Here is a 20,093-nt window from a genome sequence, read left to right as displayed (position 1 = left end):
CTCAGCAATTAAAATGAACATTCTACCTAGATTTATCTTTTTATTCCAGATGATACCGGTGCTTAAAACAGATAAAACTTTGTTAAATTGGCAAGCAACATTAAATAAATTTGTTTGGAAGGAGAAAAAACCGAGAGTAAAGATGAAGATTATGCAAGATACTCGTGAAAGAGGCGGCCTCAGACTCCCAAACCTTCGATTGTACTATGAAGCTGCGGTACTAACGCATGTAGCAGATTGGTTTGGGAAAACAAAAATGGATTTGCTGAATATAGAAGGCCATGATCTTGTTCTGGGATGGCATGCATATCTTTTTTATGAAGATAGGGTGGACAAAGTGTTCAACAATCACGTTCTCCGAAGTGCCCTGATGAGAGTATGGAAGAAGCACCGGCCCAATTGGGATTATAAGATACCGCTTTGGTTGGATCTTGCAGACACCATGGGGATTATGATTAAGTCACTCGGGGGTTGTTTATGCAAAGATGTGCTTATCGCTGATGGGGATGAATGGAAGTTAAAAACTTTGGAACAACTGTTGGAAGAAGGAATTGTTTTAAATTGGTTACATTATATACAGCTACAGAAGAGATGGGAAGAAGATCGAAGGGTCGGTTTTATGGACAAAGAAGTGGATCTGATTAAGCAGATAAAAGAGACTGGCCCAAAACAAGTTAAAAGAATATATAATGTACTGTTAGAAAGAGATTCAGAAAGTGAATTGATTAAGGATTGTATGATTAAATGGGCTCAGAATTTTGGTGAAGTTGTTATGTTGGAAACATGGGAAAGAATATGGGTTCAGAATGTTAAATTTACACAGTCACAGAATTTAAGGGAGAATTTTTATAAAATGTTTTACAGGTGGTATTTAGATCCTAAAAAATTATCATGCATGTACCCAAATATTCAACCAAAATGTTGGAGATGCGGGTGCCTAGATGCTACCTTTTTTCATGTATGGTGGACCTGCAATAAGGTTAAGGCTTTTTGGATAAAAATATGGTGGGTCATGCAAAATGTACTGAAAAAAAGAATACAATTTACTCCGCAAATGTTTCTACTGGGCATAGCTAAGGATCTTACTAAAGGGGAAACAAAATTGGTTCTGTATATGGTCACAGCAGCTAGGCTGCTGATTGTGCAACATTGGAAGAAAGATTTTTTACCGACAATTGGTCAATGGACTCAGAAAGTGGCGGGGTTCGCCGAAATGGCAAAAATTTCAGCTTTTTTAAAAGATCAGAAGCAGGAGAATTATACACAAGAATGGGCAAAATGGATTGATTATATACAGAATAAGTATCAGACTAGGAGGTATTATGTAGCCTTTAGCTAAGATTGTTTAGACTGATAGTTGATTAGAGTAAATAATACATGGGATGCTTGGAATCATTAGAGTGGTGTATAGTGGAAGTCAGGGGGGGGTTGAGTGGGAGGTGGGGGTGGGTTAGGGTGGAGGGTGGGGTAATATATATGTATAAATATACTAGAAGATGGGATTAATGAAATATTATTTTAAGAGAAATTTATATTATGATTTATATATGTTAAATTAGTTTAGAAGAAGGGATTGATGGGTTATTATTATTCCAAGAGAAATTTATATTGTGATTGTTGGGAAGAGAGGGCGTACAATATGTGTATGAGTAATCTACTTTTAGACAGGGGGAGGGGAGGGGGTAAAATAATTGGTATAATATTTGAATTTCCTTTCTTTAGGGGGGGCTGGGGGGAGGGGAGGGGTATAGTATCTGTATGGGATTTATACTGTATGGTGGGGGGCTTAAAGGGGGAAAATATGTTTGAATAAAACTTTTTCAATTAAAAAAAAAGAATGGATAATGTTGAGAAATAAAAGATTACTCAAATTGGAAGGTCATGATCTCCACGTAGGATGGCATGCCTTCCTTTGGTATGAAAAAGAATCTGCACACAAATATTTCAATAGACACTACATCAGACAGTCCCTGTTATTAATATGGAACAAAATTAAACACGACCACTATACCAAAACACCCATTTGTCTATCTACGATGGAAGCATACATACACCCAAATTTAATTAATATAGAAAATATAGTTACATATAAAGAGTTATTGAACAGACAAGGGGAGATCAAAACTAGATTAGAATTGGCATCACAAGGAGTACAAGTGGAATGGTGGTCCTACTTACAGATACAATCAAGGTTTGCACAGGATAGGAAGAAGGAAGGTATTGCCAAAGATTGCACAATATTAGATAAACTTTTGATACAGACAGAAAACAGGCTGATCAAAGTGTTGTATAGATTTTTGTTGGAATATAAACTAGAGGAGGAACATGTCAAAGAAACTATGGTCGCTTGGGTGAAAAATTTCAGTTATAATGTGGAATTGGCTAAGTGGGAAAAACTTTGGATACTTAATCAGAAACTAACAATGGCTACGGCGTATAAAGAAAATATTTATAAAATGTTCTACAGATGGTATCTCCGCCCAGCTCGGCTCTCCAAAATGTTTAAAAATCTGGTCCCAAATTGTTGGAAATGTAAAAAAACACCAGGCACTTTTTATCATATGTGGTGGATGTGCAATGAGGCAAAAAAATATTGGAAAATGATTCAATCATGGTTAGAACAAGTGGTGGGAGACCAAATCTTGTTTAAACCATAAATTTTTCTCCTAGGTATAATATCGGAGGGATTTAAGAAAGATACACTTTATCTAATTATACATGTACTAACTGCGGCGCGCATAACTTATGCACTATTGGAAAAAAGAAAATACACCATCAGAGCTAGATATAATCAGAAAAGTGTTGGCCTGTGCGGAAGCAGATAGGCTCACTCTTGAACTTAAAAATAAAGGGGAATCAGAATATTTTGAAGTCTGGAATAGATTTTATGATTGGTATAAGACAAGGTGACAAGACTGGAACAAACTGTATATATTGTGATTGGACAGAAGGATAGACAATGTATTAAGTAGGCTAATTGTTAATGGTTGAGACTAGCTGTATAAAATGTGAATGTATGGTCACTTCGACTTCGCGGTACTACATTGTTTTAAATCTAAAAATAATAAAAATATATTCAAAAAAGAAAAAAAAGAAAAAATACCAATGCCTCACTGTTGGTAAAGTGGTAGGAAGAATCCCATTAGCTATGCTGTGCATGTTTTCCCTACTTGATTATTCTTCCCAGCCTGTTTGAATGTTGAGAATTAATTGTGGTGTTAGTGATTCGTTCTGTCCATATTTTTAAGTTACTGAACAAGTCCTCAGTTGCTTAGATAGAATTCAAGGGTGCTGGCAGTCACCTTCAAGGCCCTTCTTGGCTTGGGTCTGGATTACTTAGAGATCCATACCCGTATCTCCTTTGTTGTTTTTGCCTGTCCTGTTGGCGTGCTCGGAGTCCTGTTGGCTAAGGAGAACTTTATGTGTCATAGCACCCGCCCTCTGAAACATCATCCCTCTGAAGCCTGAAGGCCTTTAACTTCTGGCCAAATCTTAAAGACGTGGTCGCTGTTTGTTCCCAGCTCTCACTGGTGTTACATTTTCTTGACTGATTGTTTGTGATTTTGCATGGCAGCTATGTACAGTATTTATTACGTCTGTATGTTTGCTTTTATTTTTAATATAATCGCTGCTCCATGTTATTTATTTTAAATGGGATTGATTAAACAAACAAACAAATAAATAATCTACCAGATACCAAGAGCTCTCCTACTCCAGGAAATGGATGATAATGAGAGTTCTATTGTTTGTTCTTTTCATACTTATTCAGCATGGCTAATAGTAAAGGATTCTATCCAAAAACACCTGGATGATACATGTTCCTTGTTTTATAGGATAACAACCAGGCTTAGTGTTTTACAGGCTAATAACCATTCTTACCACTGTAGAATCAGCTTTTTTCAATGCTTTTTCTGTTTTTTAGCATGAACAATAAAGTGCCAGACTTTCTTTGAAGATAACTTGATATTTTGAAGTTAACTGTTCAAAGAGAACGGATAATGTTAGAATAAAATGTGTTGCGTAAAATAAAAACATCAAGAAATCTAATCCCTCCAGCAGGGCTTTCCAAAATGTTTAAAAATCTGGCCCCAAACTTTTGGAAGTGTAAAAAAACACCAGGCACTTTCTATCATATGTGGTGGACGTGCAATGAGGCAAAAAAATATTGGAAAATGATTCAATCATGGTTAGAACAAATGGTGGGAGAACAAATTATGTTTAAACCAGAAATCTTCTAGGGGTTTAAGAAAGATACACTTTATCTAATTATACATATACTAACTGCAGCACGCATAACCTATGCACAGTATTGGAAAAAAGAAAATACACCATCAGAGCTAGATATAATCAGAAAAGTGTTGGCCTGTGCAGAAGCAGATAGGCTCACTCTTGAAGTTAAAAATAAAGGAGAATCAGAATATTTTGAAGTATGGAACAGATTTTATGATTGGTATAAGACAAGATGACAAGACTGGAACAAATGTATATATTGTGATTGGACAGAAGGACAGACAATGTATTAAATAGAATAATTGTAAATGGCTGAAACTAGCTGTATATAATGTGAATGTATGGCCGCTTCGACTCCGAGTTATTGCATTGTTTTAATTGTAAAAATAATAAAAATATATTTTTTAAAAAAAGAAATCTAATCAGGTTTTCTTTAAAAGCATACAGAAAGATTCTATGTAAGATCCAGACTTCTTCCTTGAAAGAAATTTGATCAATGGTTAGAAAGCGAACATCAACAGAACCATCAAAAGCTTTTTTTTTAGATTATCCATTAAATAGTGTAGAAAGCTAACTTTGAAATTAATATTAAGCAGTAGCAGTATTAATAGGTGACAAGTATGACAATGACTATGACAATGATGACTCCAATATGCTGTTTCAGAATTTGTATTTCATATAGTTTAATAAAAGTTTTAATAGAATAGAATTCTTTATTGGCCAAGTGTGATTGGACACACAAGGAATTTGTCTTTGCTAATAGAATAAAAACCATGTAGAAAAAGAGAACTACTAAATGGAAATTGAAGATGCTATCAGGAAATTTAAAGGTTGTTTAATTAATCTGCTCCGCCTGCGGGAGGCCCCTCTTTCGCAGGTATGGCCCTTGGCTCTCTCAGGGGCCAGCCTTGATGACGGGTTTGTGAACCCCGAGAGGTGGAAGAAGAGGAAGCTGAGGGGCTTTTTAGCTAAATGTTTTATATTGTTTTTAGGGGGTTCTGGGAAGGGAGGGGGGGATAACCAGGCCAGGAGGGAAGCCAGTGCCAGACGAACAGGTGAGTCCAGGAGGGAAGTGAGCGGAGTGGGGGGGGAGAGGGAACAAGTAATTCCAATAGAGGGTTGTTTGATTACAACGGTCGCGGGGAGGGGGGGATGCGAGGACAAAAGAAGATTACAAGGTCGGTTGGGAGACCGTGGCTGTTGGCTACGCCCGGTCGTTTGTACCAACCCCCGCAATCTAGGTGGCCAGGAACTACAGAGCCCGGGCCTACGGCTGATGCTTTGCAATGCAAGGTCCGTAACCAACAAGGCCCCCCTCATTAATGAGCTGATCTCTGAGGGGGAGCTGGACCTTGCAGGGATAACGGAGACCTGGTTGGGCCACGAGGGTGGTTTACCCCTCGTGGAAATGTGCCCACCAGGTTTCCGCGCATTCCATCAGCCTCGGGCCCTGGGTAAGGGTGGTGGGGTGGCGGTAGTTATACGGGAAGGTCTAGAGCCGAGGGAGTTCACTGTTCCTCAGATATCCGGGTGTGAGTCCCTTGGTGTGAAATGGGGCCCAGGGAGGCAGTTGGGTTTGCTGATTGTATACTTGGCTCCTCGCTATACATCAGCGGCCCTGCCCGAGCTCCTCGAGCTGATCTCGGAGACGGCGGTTGAGATCCCCAGGCTTGTGGTTATGGGGGATTTCAACCTGCCGTCGACGGGAGCAGTGTCTGAGGTGGCTCGGGAGTTCATGGCTTCCATGACAGCCATGGGCCTGACCCAGTTAATTCAGGGCCCCACACACGAAGGTGGCCACACATTGGACCTTGTTTTTGTATCTGAGCAGTGGACGAGTGATCTGGGTATAGGGGACTTTGTTGTTACACCCCTGTCATGGTCGGATCACTCATGTCTCCGGCTGGACTTCCCTGGCGCTACCCCCCACCGCGAGGAGGCGGGACCAGATGGTCCAAGCTGGTACCGCCCCAAGCACCTGATGGAGCCGGATAGGTTCCAGACGGAGCTTGGGCCATTACCTGTAGCCCTGACCCGCGCTCGGTCGGAGGACCTAGCGGCCGCCTGGAATAGGGCGGCGGCTGGGGCCTTGGACCGGGTTGCGCCTTTGCGACCTCTCCTGCGGCAGCGACCCACCCGGGCTCCTTGGTATACCGAGGAGCTGAGGGTGATGAAGCGCCATAGGAGACGTCTAGAGAGCAGGTGGAGGTCCTCACGCTCCGAATCTGATCGAACACAGGTAAGAGCCTATTTACGGACCTATTTGGGCGTCCTCCTTGATGCCCGGCTGTCAATGGATGACCATGTGGCAGCCGTGGCGAGGGGGGCGTTCCACCAGGTTCGCCTGGTGCGCCAATTGCGCCCCCTACTGGACCGGGATGCCCTACGCACGGTCACTCACGCGTTGGTGACGTCCCGCCTGGATTACTGCAACGCTCTCTACATGGGGCTGCCCTTGGGACGCGCCCGGAGACTGCAGTTAGTTCAGAACGCAGCCGCGCGGGCTGTGATGGGGAGTACAAGGTACTCCCACGTAACACCTCTCCTGCGCGAGCTGCACTGGCTACCTGTGGTTTTTCGGGTGCGTTTCAAGGTGCTGATTACCATCTTTAAAGCGCTCCATGGCACGGGACCTAGTTACTTGCGGGATCGCATCCTCCCACATACATCCCTGCGGCCAATTCGCTCACACAGAGAGGGACTTCTCATGGTGCCGTCTACTAGGCAATGCCAACGGGCGACACCAAGGAGTAGGGCCTTCTCTGTGATGGGCCCAACCCTCTGGAATGACCTCCCCCCCGACATTAGAACCACTACTGACCTCCGCTCCTTCCGGCAAAAATTGAAGACTCACCTGTTCCGATTAGCAGGCCTGGCATAATTACAACTGTCCCTCCTGGCAAATGTATTAACTGGTTATTTTAGGGGTATTGTTTTTAACTTATTGTGTGTGTTTTAGGGGTTCAAAATCCTATATTTATATATATTGCTTTGTACAGTTCTTTTAATTCCATTTTTAACCTCCTCCATTCCAACTGTACATATTCAATTTTTATTGTATTTTGATATATTTTGCATGGACTGTACACCGCCCCGAGTCCCTTTTGGGAGAGGGGGCGGTCTAGAAGCATGAATAATAAATAAATAAATAAATAAATAAATAAATAAATATTATTTAAAATATGCTACTCTAGAGCAGGGGTGTCAAACTCGATTTTATTGAGGGCCGCATCAGGGTTGTGTTTGATCTCGGAGCCCGGGATGGGTGTGGCCAGCATGATGTCACTCGCAGAGCGCCTGTGGTGGCCTGAGCGCTCTGCCAGTGAAAACAGGCCCCTGAGCTCCATTTTTGACTAGGATGGCCTCCTGCAGCCCCCTGCCAGTGAAAACGGAGCTCAGGAGAGCCGCACATGGCCCTCACAAGCTTCATTTTCACTGTCAAGGCACCATGGGCCAGTCCTTCACTGTTTCTAGGATGACCCCACAGGCCAGATGTAAACACACCCCACGGGTTCGGATCTGGCTCCTGGGTCTTGAGTTTGACACCCCTGCTCTAGAGACTTATATAACTTCCTTCATGGTGGTGTTTTAACTACCAAATCTTTCCCTAGTTGTAAACTCACCTGTTTATGTTAGTAATGTAACTTAGTAGAACATAGGGATAATATAGATATACAGATAGTCCTCGATTTACGACCACAATTGAATTCAAAATTCCTGTTGCTAAATTAAAGAGTTGTTAAGACAATTTTGGCTCGTTTTACGACTTTTCTTGCCATAGGGGTTAAGTGAATCACTGCAGTTGTTAAGTTACTAACAAGGTTGTTAAATGAATGGTTTCCCCACTGACTTTATTTGTCAGAAGGTTACAAAAGGTGATCATATAACACCAGGATACCGCAAAAGTCATAAATACATGTCAGTTGCCCAGCATCCAAATTTTGATCACGTGACCATGGGAATACTGCAATGGTCATAAGTGTGAAAAAGGGTCATAGTCACTTTTTCAGTGCTGTTGTAACTTTGAACAGTCACTAAATGAACTGTTCTATTTCAAGGACTACCCTTCTGTATATTTATATAGATATGACAAGTCCTGTGACTGGCATTAGAAGCTCAGTCCTCCCATTTTATTACCATATCCATCAGCTAAGGCAGGGGTGTCCAAACTTGGGAACTTTAAGACTTGTGGACTTCAACTCTCAGAATTCCCCAGCCAGGCTGGCTGGGGAATTCTGAGAGTTGAAGTCCACAAGTCTTAAAGTTCCCAAGTTTGGACACCCCTGAGCTAAGGGATAGTGGTTTTTTTTTTTTTTTACATTTCTTTGACTGGCAGGTTTCATTTACCTACTGTAATCATCATAAGATGGCCTTTTTCTATTTGTCAGAAAAGGGAAGTTGGAAATCACTTGAGAGGGTTATGCTATATCCACTTCCTGAGGAAAGAAGCTAGAAACATAATGAATTAACAAAAAATATTGTCTTTTTTTGAATTTTTAAAACCATAGGTTATAAAAGTCTACAAAGCCACAGTTCAACAAACCTTGGACATCATGTTTCTCCGTGAAGGAAAAGAATTTTTTACCAGCACTGATGCAGTGAGCCAAGATTCAGCTGATCGTACCATCATTGCCTGGGACTTCCAAACTGCTGCAAAGATTTCCAATCAAATTTTTCATGTGAGATATTTTCATGTAGATACTTACTTATTTATTTTGAAGGTTCTTATATTGCCGTGTATGAAAAAATTTATCATGAACAGCAATTAGTTTAGGAAGCAATTGAAAGAACTTTGTTGTGTTTCTCAAACGATCACAAAATAGGATGACTTTAAAAAACCCAAGTACAGCCAATCTCAGCAATCTACCCAAGTATTAAAGGTATGGTCAGAAGGCTTTCTCTAAGCCTGCATACTATCAGAAGCTAGGCAATTGGTTCTTGGAGTGACACCCTTTTATTTTTGGATAAAGATTTTCTCCAGTTTTGTATCTCAAGTGAGGACCATTTTTGCTGTGTCATTTGCAGACAATTTTATTGTAACCTGCTTCCCACCTCCTTCCCATGATCCCTATGTGAACTGCTTTTCTTTCTGTCGTCCCAGATGGTAGTGTGTGATCTTCAAAAGCTGAACAAGGTCAAGCTGATTAAAACTTGGTGATAAAGCCATCATAAATGCTAAGATAGACAGAAAGAGAGAGGGAGATAGAGAGGGTGGGAGAGAGGGTGTGCGTGGGAGAGAGAGAAAGAGAAAGAGATGGGAAATACAAGGCAGAGAGGAAGGAAGGGTTATTTGGGGACTTTCTCACAGAATGCATAATCATTCTTTTGTTGAAGAAAAGTCTTTCACAAACGAAGGCAAATATAAATGTCCCAGGATAACGTTGCAAGATTGAATTTGAGTTGGCTACAGGGACCAGAGGTTTATTTTTCTGAGCTTTTGGACTCATGCTGGAGGGCATCTTCAGGGAACTTCTCTCTACTGGAATATGTGTTTTGGGTTATTCTGTGAGTCGTATTTATGTGCTGCCTTCCTATTGGTTGATTGGTGTGTTGATGGCTGGCAATTGGTTGTTTCTTTGTAACCACCAACTTTTCGGGTACTTAGGAGCTGAGGGTTTGGCAGCACAGGGAAACAACAGCCAATCACCTGCCATAAACCCACCAATCAACCTATAGGAAGGCACCACATAAATACAACTCATAGAATAGCCCAAAGCCCATAGAGAGAGAAGTTCCCTGAAGATGCACTCCAGTGTCTGAAAACTCAGAAAAGTAAAACCTCTGGTCCTGGTGACTGACCCAGATTCAATCTTGCAAAGTAATCTTTTTTTTTTTTAAATAGAATTTATAAGGATGATTCTCATCAGTGAATGGATCAGTATTCACTGTGTTTTTCAAGAAACTGATTAACTTTTTGGTCACAGTGTTCTATAATGGAGGAGACTAAGGACTTTGAACTCACTTTGCCGGTGACAAGATATTTTGCTTTTAATCACAAAATTCATTCTGAACAGCCTTCAGAATATTTAATAAATGGGTTTGGTCAGTCCTAATTGGCTTGGAGCATACAAATTAGAAGGCAGAGAAGCAAAGTAGGTGCATGATGCCTGCCAATCAAACATCTGTCAGGGTGAGTCATGTTATTAACTCTTGGGAAGTGATTTATTGCAATCAGGGTCTGGAGTTGAGATTGGCACTTTGGAATGCAAGAGAGCATTATGTTTCTTTCAGAAAGTAATGGATACACAGGGCTTCCCAGATTTGAGGAATGTTTGCCTTCTGTTCCAGAGATGGGTTTTTAGGTCTTGCAGAACAGTTTAAGGCCATGACTCCCACATTTTGGGCAAAAATACTAATTTTGGGTGGCACAATTAAAGCTGCAGTCCCTGGCCATTAAAAAGTTCCTCACTTCTGTTCTAATCAGATGCTAGACAGACTTGAAGATCTGGCACCTGCTTTGGACCCATGTTCACTCCATGGCTTGTCTGAATAGAAACGGATCAGACAATAGAAGATGACAAAGACTGTTTGAGACCTGTTACAGGCAGACTAGTTAATATTGGAATGGAGGAACAAATATTTTAAAAAAGAATTCTGCATACTAAATAGTTTAAAAATAGTTTTTAATATTCTTTTATGTATGTAGGCTGTACACCCAGTGGGACTTAAGGGATGTTTGAGCTTTAGAGCCCTTCTTCCTGGCATCCAAAACTCATATCTTTCTATTAAAAAGAGAATAGACGGCAGAGGTGTTGTGTGTGCATGTATAGACTCATTTAGAGACCCTTATTTCTGTGTCTTTTGAGGAAAAGATTTGGAGCTTTAGAATAACTAAGGCATTATCTACTGTCAAGCCTGAACACGTGAAGAAGATGTCTTTGAAGATGCTGCCCATTTGATGATTTTAAAAAGAGATCTTATATGTTCTTTAGGGAAGGATACTAATCTCAATTATAGCCGAACCTCTGTACAAAGTCAGTGCAAGTTTAGTCTCTTTTGAAATGCAAAGAATAAAGTCAGTTGGTATCCATTCAGTTTTGAAAAGGAAAGATTCTGCCCAGGTAGAAAGTGGAGTGTATGATTTAATAAAACGTTCCTATCACTATCTTACAAGGTGGCCTTTGTCCAGTTTTGCCGATGCACAGTTCTGTGTGAAAGCTGTTGTAGTTGATTTGGCATTTGCACTTCTAAAGGAACACAGTGCAGTGAAAAAGAAACTGCAGTGTGCTCAGATGTATTCAGAAACTTTTACAAGATGATTTTCTCTGGAGAGGAGAATGGGGTTGTTTAATACTTTCCCCAGAGGAAGTATGAGTTTGAGAGAAATTGTTGTGGGTGTGTTTAATAATTATTAGAAATAGTCTTTAATATTTTAAATTTCTGCTTCTGAATTTCTAGATAAGTGGCTTGTGCACTCTCAGACATCGGTGTCCCATTTAAGCTGTGATAAAAAAAGTTTAAATAATTTCAATTTGATTAGCACTTGGAAGGATCTACAGTTTGCTCATCAACTCAGTTTGGAAAATCTGGACTTTTTCACAAAGTTGATGGAAATTGATATTAGGAAAAATATCTCATGAAGGTTAATGGAGTTTTAACACTACTTTATAATGCCTTGGTAAGACCACACTTGGAATACTGCATTCAATTTTGGTTGCCACGATATAAAAAAGATGTTGAGACTGTAGAAAGAGTGCAGAGAAGAGCAACAAAGGTGATTAGGGGACTGGAAACTAAAACATATGAAGAACGGTTGCTGGAATTGAGTATGTCTAGTTTAATGAAAAGAAAGGGTAGGAGTGACATGATAGCAGTGTTCCGATATCTCCGGGGCTGCCACAAAGAAGAGGGAGTCAAGCTATTCTCCAAAGCACCTGAGGGTAGAACAAGAAGCAATGGGTGGAAACTAATCAAGAAGAGAAGCAACCTAGAACTAAGTTAGAACAATTAACCAGTGGAACAACTTGCCTCCAGAAGTTGTGAATGCCCCAACACTGGAAGTTTTTAAGAAGAGATTGGACAACATTTGTCTAAAATGGGGGTTAGACTATAAGACCTGCAAGGTCTTTTCCAATTATTCTATTCTATATCAATATCTATTGATATTTTCTGGCTTCAACAAGTGGTCAAGAAGAACCGAAGCCTGGCAATTTCCATATAAAAAACAAAGGCTCTGAAGCTCAGTTTCACAAAAAACTTTGTTTAGGAACATTTTCCATTCAGAATGGGACAACTCGCCGTGGCTGACTTGCCGTAGTTAACTCATTATGGCACAACTCACTGTGGGGCAATTCAATGCAGGCTAACTCAAGAGAGGGACAAGTAAATTCCAATGGGCCTTGTCTTGCTTTACGTTTGAACCTTCTCAAATTAGAAGTCCTCAAGACTGGGGTCTCCACGCTCTGGCTCACCCCAGCTTCTCTTGAGTTATCCCGCACTGAATTGCCCCGCAGTGAGTTAGCTGCAGCGAGTCAGCTAGGGTGAATTGGCCATGGTGAGATGGATGGAGCAAGACAGATGGGCAAGTCTGCCATGGCTAGTTATCTGTTCTGACCCCCCTCTTCCCCCGCAATCACAGACACACTCTGAGCCAAAGATACTTCACGAGGTTTATTGCACAGACAGACAGATCCTTGGCAGCAATCCAACACAACTTGACCTTCAGAACCCTCCGGCACTGCAATAGCAGCTATCCAGCCTGCCACGCTCACAAGACTGTACTCCCACACTAGTTCCTGCGTTGACTTCTGCAAAGGGCGTGTGCACAAGCAGTCCTTTTATAGTCTGGAGAGGAGTCTAATTATCAGCAGCTGAGAGCAATTACCTCCTGTAACTGCGCAATTGCTCCTTACGCCTGATAGCGCGCCGATAACAAGCATCTAACAACTCACTGCTGATGTCTGACTCACTGTCCCGTGACTCCTCCCCACTGCTCCAAGGCATGACATCAGGAGCCCCCTTCCTTTGGCTTTCACCACTGCTCCATGCCTCAGGCGCCTCCTGGTGGCCGACCAGCCTCTCTGAACCCTGCTCAGAGTCAGAACCCTGCCCAGGGTCCTCCACATCCTCCAGAGCCGACTCATAGGGACCCTCGCTGTCGGAGTCTGGTGGCAGCTCCAACGGCTCCTGCTGGGCCACAACAGTTATCCTAGACCTTTTTCCATTTCCACTGTATCTGCTATTTTCAGGGATTGCTAAATCTTGCCAAAGCATTGTTTTCTGTTTTTCCCCAAGACATTTTGTGTGAATTTCTAGCATTCTCAGAATAAACGTATGTTCTGTAGATAGCGTTTAAGTATATCAGTGACCCCTGAAAATTTTCACTTATTTGGGGATGGTGAACAACAAGAGAAGGATAAATTTCATTAATATTTCTGTTTTATTCTCCAACAGGTTACTTTTATTCTCCAACAGATTAGGGACAGGGCCAAAATGAACTTCCTCAGACCATTCCTGACTGAGAAATTTTTGCCCAGTTTAATACTGAATACAGTGATATTTTATTGCCAATATGTTATTGAGAGAAGTTGAGGCCTTAGAACAGATTACTAGGAGTCAAAGTCATGGCAACTACTTTCTTCATTAATAAGTATTGCTTTGATTGTGTCTCAGATATTTTACTCTCTTGTGATAAAATGTAGAGTTCATAAAATATTATCCATAAGGATTAAGTAAATCTGCAGTGGTTCATATGAGCATACGGAGAGACAGACATTTTCAGAAAATGAAATCTATTTTCCAAGATATTTCAATTTAGCTCAATTTTCTGTACATTCCATTATTAGCAATATATAGTATTTTCAAAGGGAATAAAAAGATAAGTTTCTATCTTAAATAGATTATAATCAGCTTCAGGAAATTCCTAGAATGTGAGGCAGGTGGAAATAAATTCATTTTTTGCAGGGGTAGGGTAGAGTTTCAATTGTTTCAGGTTTGGTTGCAGTAGAATAGAGACAGACTACTTTTTGTGCTGGAACATCGTTTGTCCCAGCATTTTTATCAGCCTCAAAGGTTGAAGACGGCATTATAGTGATGCAGATATATCACTGGATAGGAAAGGGTAACCGTTTATTTGAAGAATTTGAGGTTTTATTTTAAAAATAAAATAAATACATAAAGTAAATTGGAGAATTGATAGTAGGATTGTGTAGCACTTGGGAAATAATTCAGAAGAGAGGTTTTGGAACATGTGGGAGGATGAGTGCAGCCCTTGTCACAACTTTAAGGTAGCTGTGCATTTTCTTGGAATCATGCAGTTTCTCTCTACAGTTGCCAGGTGATCCTGGGGGAAGAATGGCAAGCAAGACCTTATTGTCTGTCCCCTCCCTTGCATATTTGGGCACCTTTTTTGGATCTGAAGCTAAAGCACAATCACAATCTTTCTTGACACCACTACATCATATTCTAAACCTGTTGTTGGGTCATCAATTTCTTGAAGGTGTTGATTTGGGGAGAATCTTGAGGGCAACAAACAGAGACTGATGTATCATATGACCTGCAAGCATAGACAGTATAGTTTGATTCAGAGCCTGTGAACATTTTCTTTCTAATTTTCTTTGCAGGAACGTTTTACCTGCCCCAGTCTTTCAGTTCATCCTAAAGAGCCTGCCTTTGTTGCTCAGACAAACGGCAACTACATGGCTTTATTTTCCAGCCTGCCACCTTATCGAATCAACAAAAAGAAGAGGTTTGAAGGGCACAAGGTATACATCCTTCAATGGGTTTTATTTCTTTTATGTACCAAATTATGTTACTGCTTTTCAGTAGGGATCCAATTTAATAGACGTCAATACTATTGTCTGTAGTTTAGTTAATGTAGAATTTAAATTGCAGTAAAGTAACTAAAAGCATTATTAGTTAACACCTAGACATTCCGTAACCACTTGGGTCATCATTTCAGAGATATTTCGTTACCAGATTCTTCAATGACTTCAACAGTGATAGTATTTCTAACACACTGCCTTGAAAATAGCCATGCTGATCTGTATAGCAAAATCAAACATCAATATTTTGTATTATGTCGAACAGTTTTATGGTCATATAGGTAAAGGTTCCCTTTGCATATATGTGCTAGTCGTTACCGACTCTAGGGGGCGGTGCTCATCTCCATTTCAAAGCCGAAGAGCCAGTGCTATCTGAAGACGTGTCCGTGCTCGTGTGGCTGGCATGACTAAACGCCAAAGGCACACAGAACGCTGTTATCTTCCCACCAAAGGTCCCTATTTTTCTACTTTCATTTTTACATGTTTTCGAACTGCTAGGTTGGCAGAAGCTGGGGCAAATAACCGGAGCTCAGTCCGTTACGTGGCGCTAGGGATTCAAACTGCTGATCTTTCTGATCAGCAAGCTCAGTGTCTTAGCCACTGAGCCACTGTGTCCCTTCCTTTATGGTCATATTTGTCGTAAAGGATTTTAGAAAATTAGCCAAATTTCAATTCCATGGGAGTCTTGAGCCCTAGAATTTGGGTATTATAAGAGTTAACCCATTTGAGGTTCCTTGGTTCAATAATTGGTGCCCTATGATACACTATTTCACTCAGTTAAAGATTACGGAAAGAGAGTTTTAGTGATAAATGATATAGATAGGAGAGAGAGAGAGAAACAGAGAGAGAGAAATGATCGATAGATGATAGAAAGAGTCAGTCAGTCAGACAGATAGACAGACAACTACTGCTAACAATGAGAAGTCTAAAATGTGGCCGTCACATTAAATACCTAGGGAAGCGATTAGGCCATTTTGGTACAAATTGACATGTTTATTATAGTGTAAAATTCCACAACGCTATAGATCATATTGCAATTCATTAATGAACATCTTGATTTATTTACTCTTAATTCTTGACTCAAACAGGTTGAAGGATTTGCTGTAGGCTGTGAATTTTCACCTGATGGAACACTTCTTGTGACAGGAAGTTCAGATGGCAAAGTATTTTTCTACAACTATCGCACAGCTCAAATTCTCCGCACCATGTCAGCACATAGCCAAGCCTGTGTGAATGCAGTCTACCATCCAGTCCTTCCATCACTCCTTGCCACCTGTGCCTGGGATGGGATAATCAAGATCTGGCAATAATAGGAAAGTTAGATAGGCAACTGGCTTTCCAACTTTGTAAATATACTTTTTTTCCTTGTAGTTTCATTTCTTAGAACTTTTGTGTTCTGTACAATGGTACACCAAACCAGTGCTTCTCAACCCCAGTGACTTTATGATTTGTGGACCTCAAATCCCAAAATCCCCCAGGCACAATGCTTGCTGGGAAGTTCTGTGAGTTGGTTAACATACTTAGAGCAGCTAAGATTTGAGAAATACATACTAAACCAATCTTACTATAACTATGTGGGGCAGGAAATATAAAATTCTCCAGTCATGCTACACAAATAATTAATTTGCCTGGCGCTGTTTTTCACTCATACTTTGCCCTTAACTGTTACCCTTCTCCAAAGAGTTTTTTGATGCCGTTACAGCTACAGTATTCTTTTAAACAGCTGCTAAATATATAGCTGCTACTAGCTTTCTCCAAGTTTTTGTTGCTGGGAATTAGGACACTATGAGCTAGATTGAAAAAGGAATTAAAGATTAACTGAAGCCCTAAATCTATATGTTCTGCCTGTTTTAATTGGATGTGAAATGCACAAATTTAATTGGTAGAAGTAATTAAAAGGAATTCAATATCATTCCAACTTCTTCTGGGAGCCTAGATTTTTAAAATCACTTTAGTGTTACTAAGTCAGCACTCTTAGATTAAAATTTAACTATTCTTTAGCTTCCGTCACTGCTTTACCCTTGTACTATTACTTGATCCGGCAAGCTTTTCATCTGGTCTTAGTGGAGTCACACTATGCTAGAACTGGTGTAGCCATGAAGGCTTTTCTGAGTAATGTGGTTAGTGGGATCCTTGGTGCTCTCTCAGCTTGCTTGTTTTCTTACAGATGTGCTAGCACTGATGATGTTACCTAGTTAGGGCAATGAAACATCTGCAAGAAAACAAGGAAGCTGACAGAGCACCAAGGACCCCTCATTTCAATCCTGAGCGACAAATATTCTCCTTCATTGGTAATGTGGTTAGGGTATGATCCTGATATCTTTATGGTCACATGAAGCCAGGGGTGGGATTCTATCGGTTTAACAACCGGTTTGCTGAGCGCACACTTTGTGCACACTGCGGGCGTGTGCACAGTTTAAAGAAGACTTACTTTCTGGATTACTGCTTGGGAAAGAAAACAGCTGAGGTGCGGCAATCCACTCTGCCGCACAACTCAGGTGAGAAGATAAAGGTAGGTAAAGCGCAGGGGCAAGCGGGCAGGGCGGGCAGGCCCACTTGCTAGTTGGAGTGAACCGGTTTGCTCCCAGTTCATCTTCGGAGCTATCAGTTCACCCAAACTGGTCCGAAGCGGTAGAATCCCACCCTTGGATGAAGCGCAAAGAGATTTGGATGCTTGAGAATCTCCATAGAGATTTATGACAATTTGCATGTATGGTTGACACTTGCAATAAAAAAAATCTCATCAATTTTCATATATATATATATATATATATATATATATATATATATATATATATATATATATATATATATATATATATATATATATATATATATATATAAAAAAAAAATTTCTCATAAAAATTTACAGCAAACCTGGAAGCAATAGCACCATAGCTATTTTTGCTAAGCTCAAGGATATAGTAAGCTTCTTTTCCCAAAATCACACTTTTCTTCCTGATTGGGAGCTGATATATTTAATTATAATAATGGAACTGTTTTTGTTGGTGCCTTGCATTAATGTAAAATTTACTCTGAAGGAACACATTAGGTTTCTACAGAATGTAGGGAGAGGAGAGTAAAAAGTTTAAAGTGCTCCATGGAAACATTGGAGGTAGCCCACCAGGGCCACACCTAATAAATTAATCTTTCACATACGGTAGCCAGCAACGGAATCACTTAGAAAATGTATCTGTCTTTTCTTTGCAAAATACTGAGTGTACTTTTATAGTTTGCTAAAATGTGCAAAATAATATACATGATACATATATAATATGTTACATAAAAATTAAAATTTCAAAGTACCCTAAATGTAACTTAAAACTTTCCTGTTGTAAATATATTTTTATAAAATATTAACTGTCAAGTACTCGTTATCAAACCTATTTGTATATTTTTATTGACTGAATGTATCTATTGATCAGCTTTCCTGTGCACAGCAAGACTAACATTCACTAAGATTAATAGTCTTTTATTTTTTAAGTTGTTTTAACTTAACATGCACTTAATACGTTTCATAAAACGTAAATTTTAACAGATTTTTATAATTCTTAGTTGATGATTGCCTTGTTTAGTGACCGTTTGAAGTTACAATGACACTAAAAAAGTTACTTTATGACTGGTTCTCAAACTATGACCATCACAATATCTCAATGGTCCCTTGGTCCCCATTTGTGCACTTTACAGATGGCTTCCAACAAGCAAAGATAATGAAGAAGCAGCTGTGGAATTGCAAGTTGCAGTAATGTGATGACTCACTTAATGACCATGTCATTTAGTGATGAAGTTGCCAGTCCCAATTGTGGTTGTTAAATGAGGCCTATCTATTCTTCCCTACATTAAAATCCAGCATTAGAAATTATGTTTGGTCCAGACATTTTCCTCCCTATAGATAAATACCCGGGCAATGGCGGATTATCCGCTAGTAATTTAATATAAAAGCACAATAGTAAAATGGCATTAAAAGAATCGTCTTCCAAAACAGCAACTGGGCTAACATGAAATCTGTGAGTTATTTGGAGAGTGACAGTACTGTCTGTATGCCTTTCAGTCTCAGTGTAGCTATCCAAATCCAAGAAACCAAAATTGAGAGTAGATAAGGAAACCAAGAAGGTAGGAAAGGGCTGTGGTGTCATAAGTATATCACAACTGGGCTACAAAAATCAACAAACTATAAAGGTTACACAAGCAATCAAAACCCCGAAATGCAAGACTATTTGTATGGAAGGGAGAATTCCATCTACATTACTAAATCAATAATCTTTCAACCTAAATTGTAAGATGATTCTGGCCAGTAGCTAATCATTTCTGTTTTCCTAATAAAGCTACGTACAATTTTTTGGATCACGTTTTTTAAAATATAAACTATAATTTATATAAGTATAAGGCTGCTGAGGGAGGGATGAAGAGAAAGAAAGTGTGAACTTTTAACATGACTTTTAAAATGAAAGTAGTGTACTTGTTCTTTTAAGAGTGGTTTATTTTAGCCATTATGTCCAGAAAAGTAATTTAATAGTGTACAATACTTCACCAATAATGATGGTTGGTCCTTGACTCACATTTCCTACATAGAGGTTACTGGTTTAATTCTCTTGATAGAACACTTCATCACTCTGTATATAAAATTCAAGTAATGCCACTTTGGAACTATTCTAGATCAAAGGTGCATAAGTGTACCGAGGGGCCTAACGTAACTGCCCCCATTTATTTGTACCCATTCCCTGTGTTCTTATTCATGTTTATTCTTATTCCTGTTATGTTGTACATGAGTGACAAACTAAATAAGCAAATAAATTTCATTATCTCAACTTTTTGCAAGTAAGTTTTGGAAAATTCACAGTGTACTTAACAACGTTGCACTTCAGAGGTTGTCAAATTTTCAGACTATGGAAACCCAGTTAAAAGAAAAATTCCTGGAATCCTAGACCAAGAGGAAATGTACTAATGATGGAATTATTTATTTAGTGTATGGAAAAAAATGTTAAAAATCACATCACAATTACATTCTCAACGAGCAAACGTGAAACTGTTTACTCTCTTTACAAATTCAAAGGTATTTATATGGTCAATACATGATGGAATTACATACAGAAAGTCTCT

The 20,093-nt window shown here is 39.8% G+C and overlaps 1 protein-coding gene across 2 annotated transcripts in view; it reads left to right on the top strand.

Annotated features, from left to right (window-relative positions):
- Positions 1–16,363, top strand: part of WDR25 (WD repeat domain 25) — a 78,883-nt gene extending 62,520 nt beyond the window's left edge. For both annotated transcript variants that reach the window (XM_081938929.1, XM_081938930.1), the window contains exons 5-7: positions 8,739–8,909; positions 14,793–14,933; positions 16,082–16,363. In XM_081938929.1, coding sequence (XP_081795055.1) covers positions 8,739–8,909; positions 14,793–14,933; positions 16,082–16,303 — 534 coding nt within the window. In that variant the 3' untranslated portion in view covers positions 16,304–16,363. The remainder of the gene's footprint in view (positions 1–8,738; positions 8,910–14,792; positions 14,934–16,081) is intronic.
- Positions 16,364–20,093: the final 3,730 nt, after the last annotated feature.

The sequence above is a fragment of the Natrix helvetica genome (assembly GCF_964273705.1).
Source record: "Natrix helvetica genome assembly, chromosome: 1".
Taxonomy (NCBI): domain Eukaryota; kingdom Metazoa; phylum Chordata; class Lepidosauria; order Squamata; family Natricidae; genus Natrix; species Natrix helvetica.
This window is presented reverse-complemented; position numbering and strand designations above follow the sequence as displayed.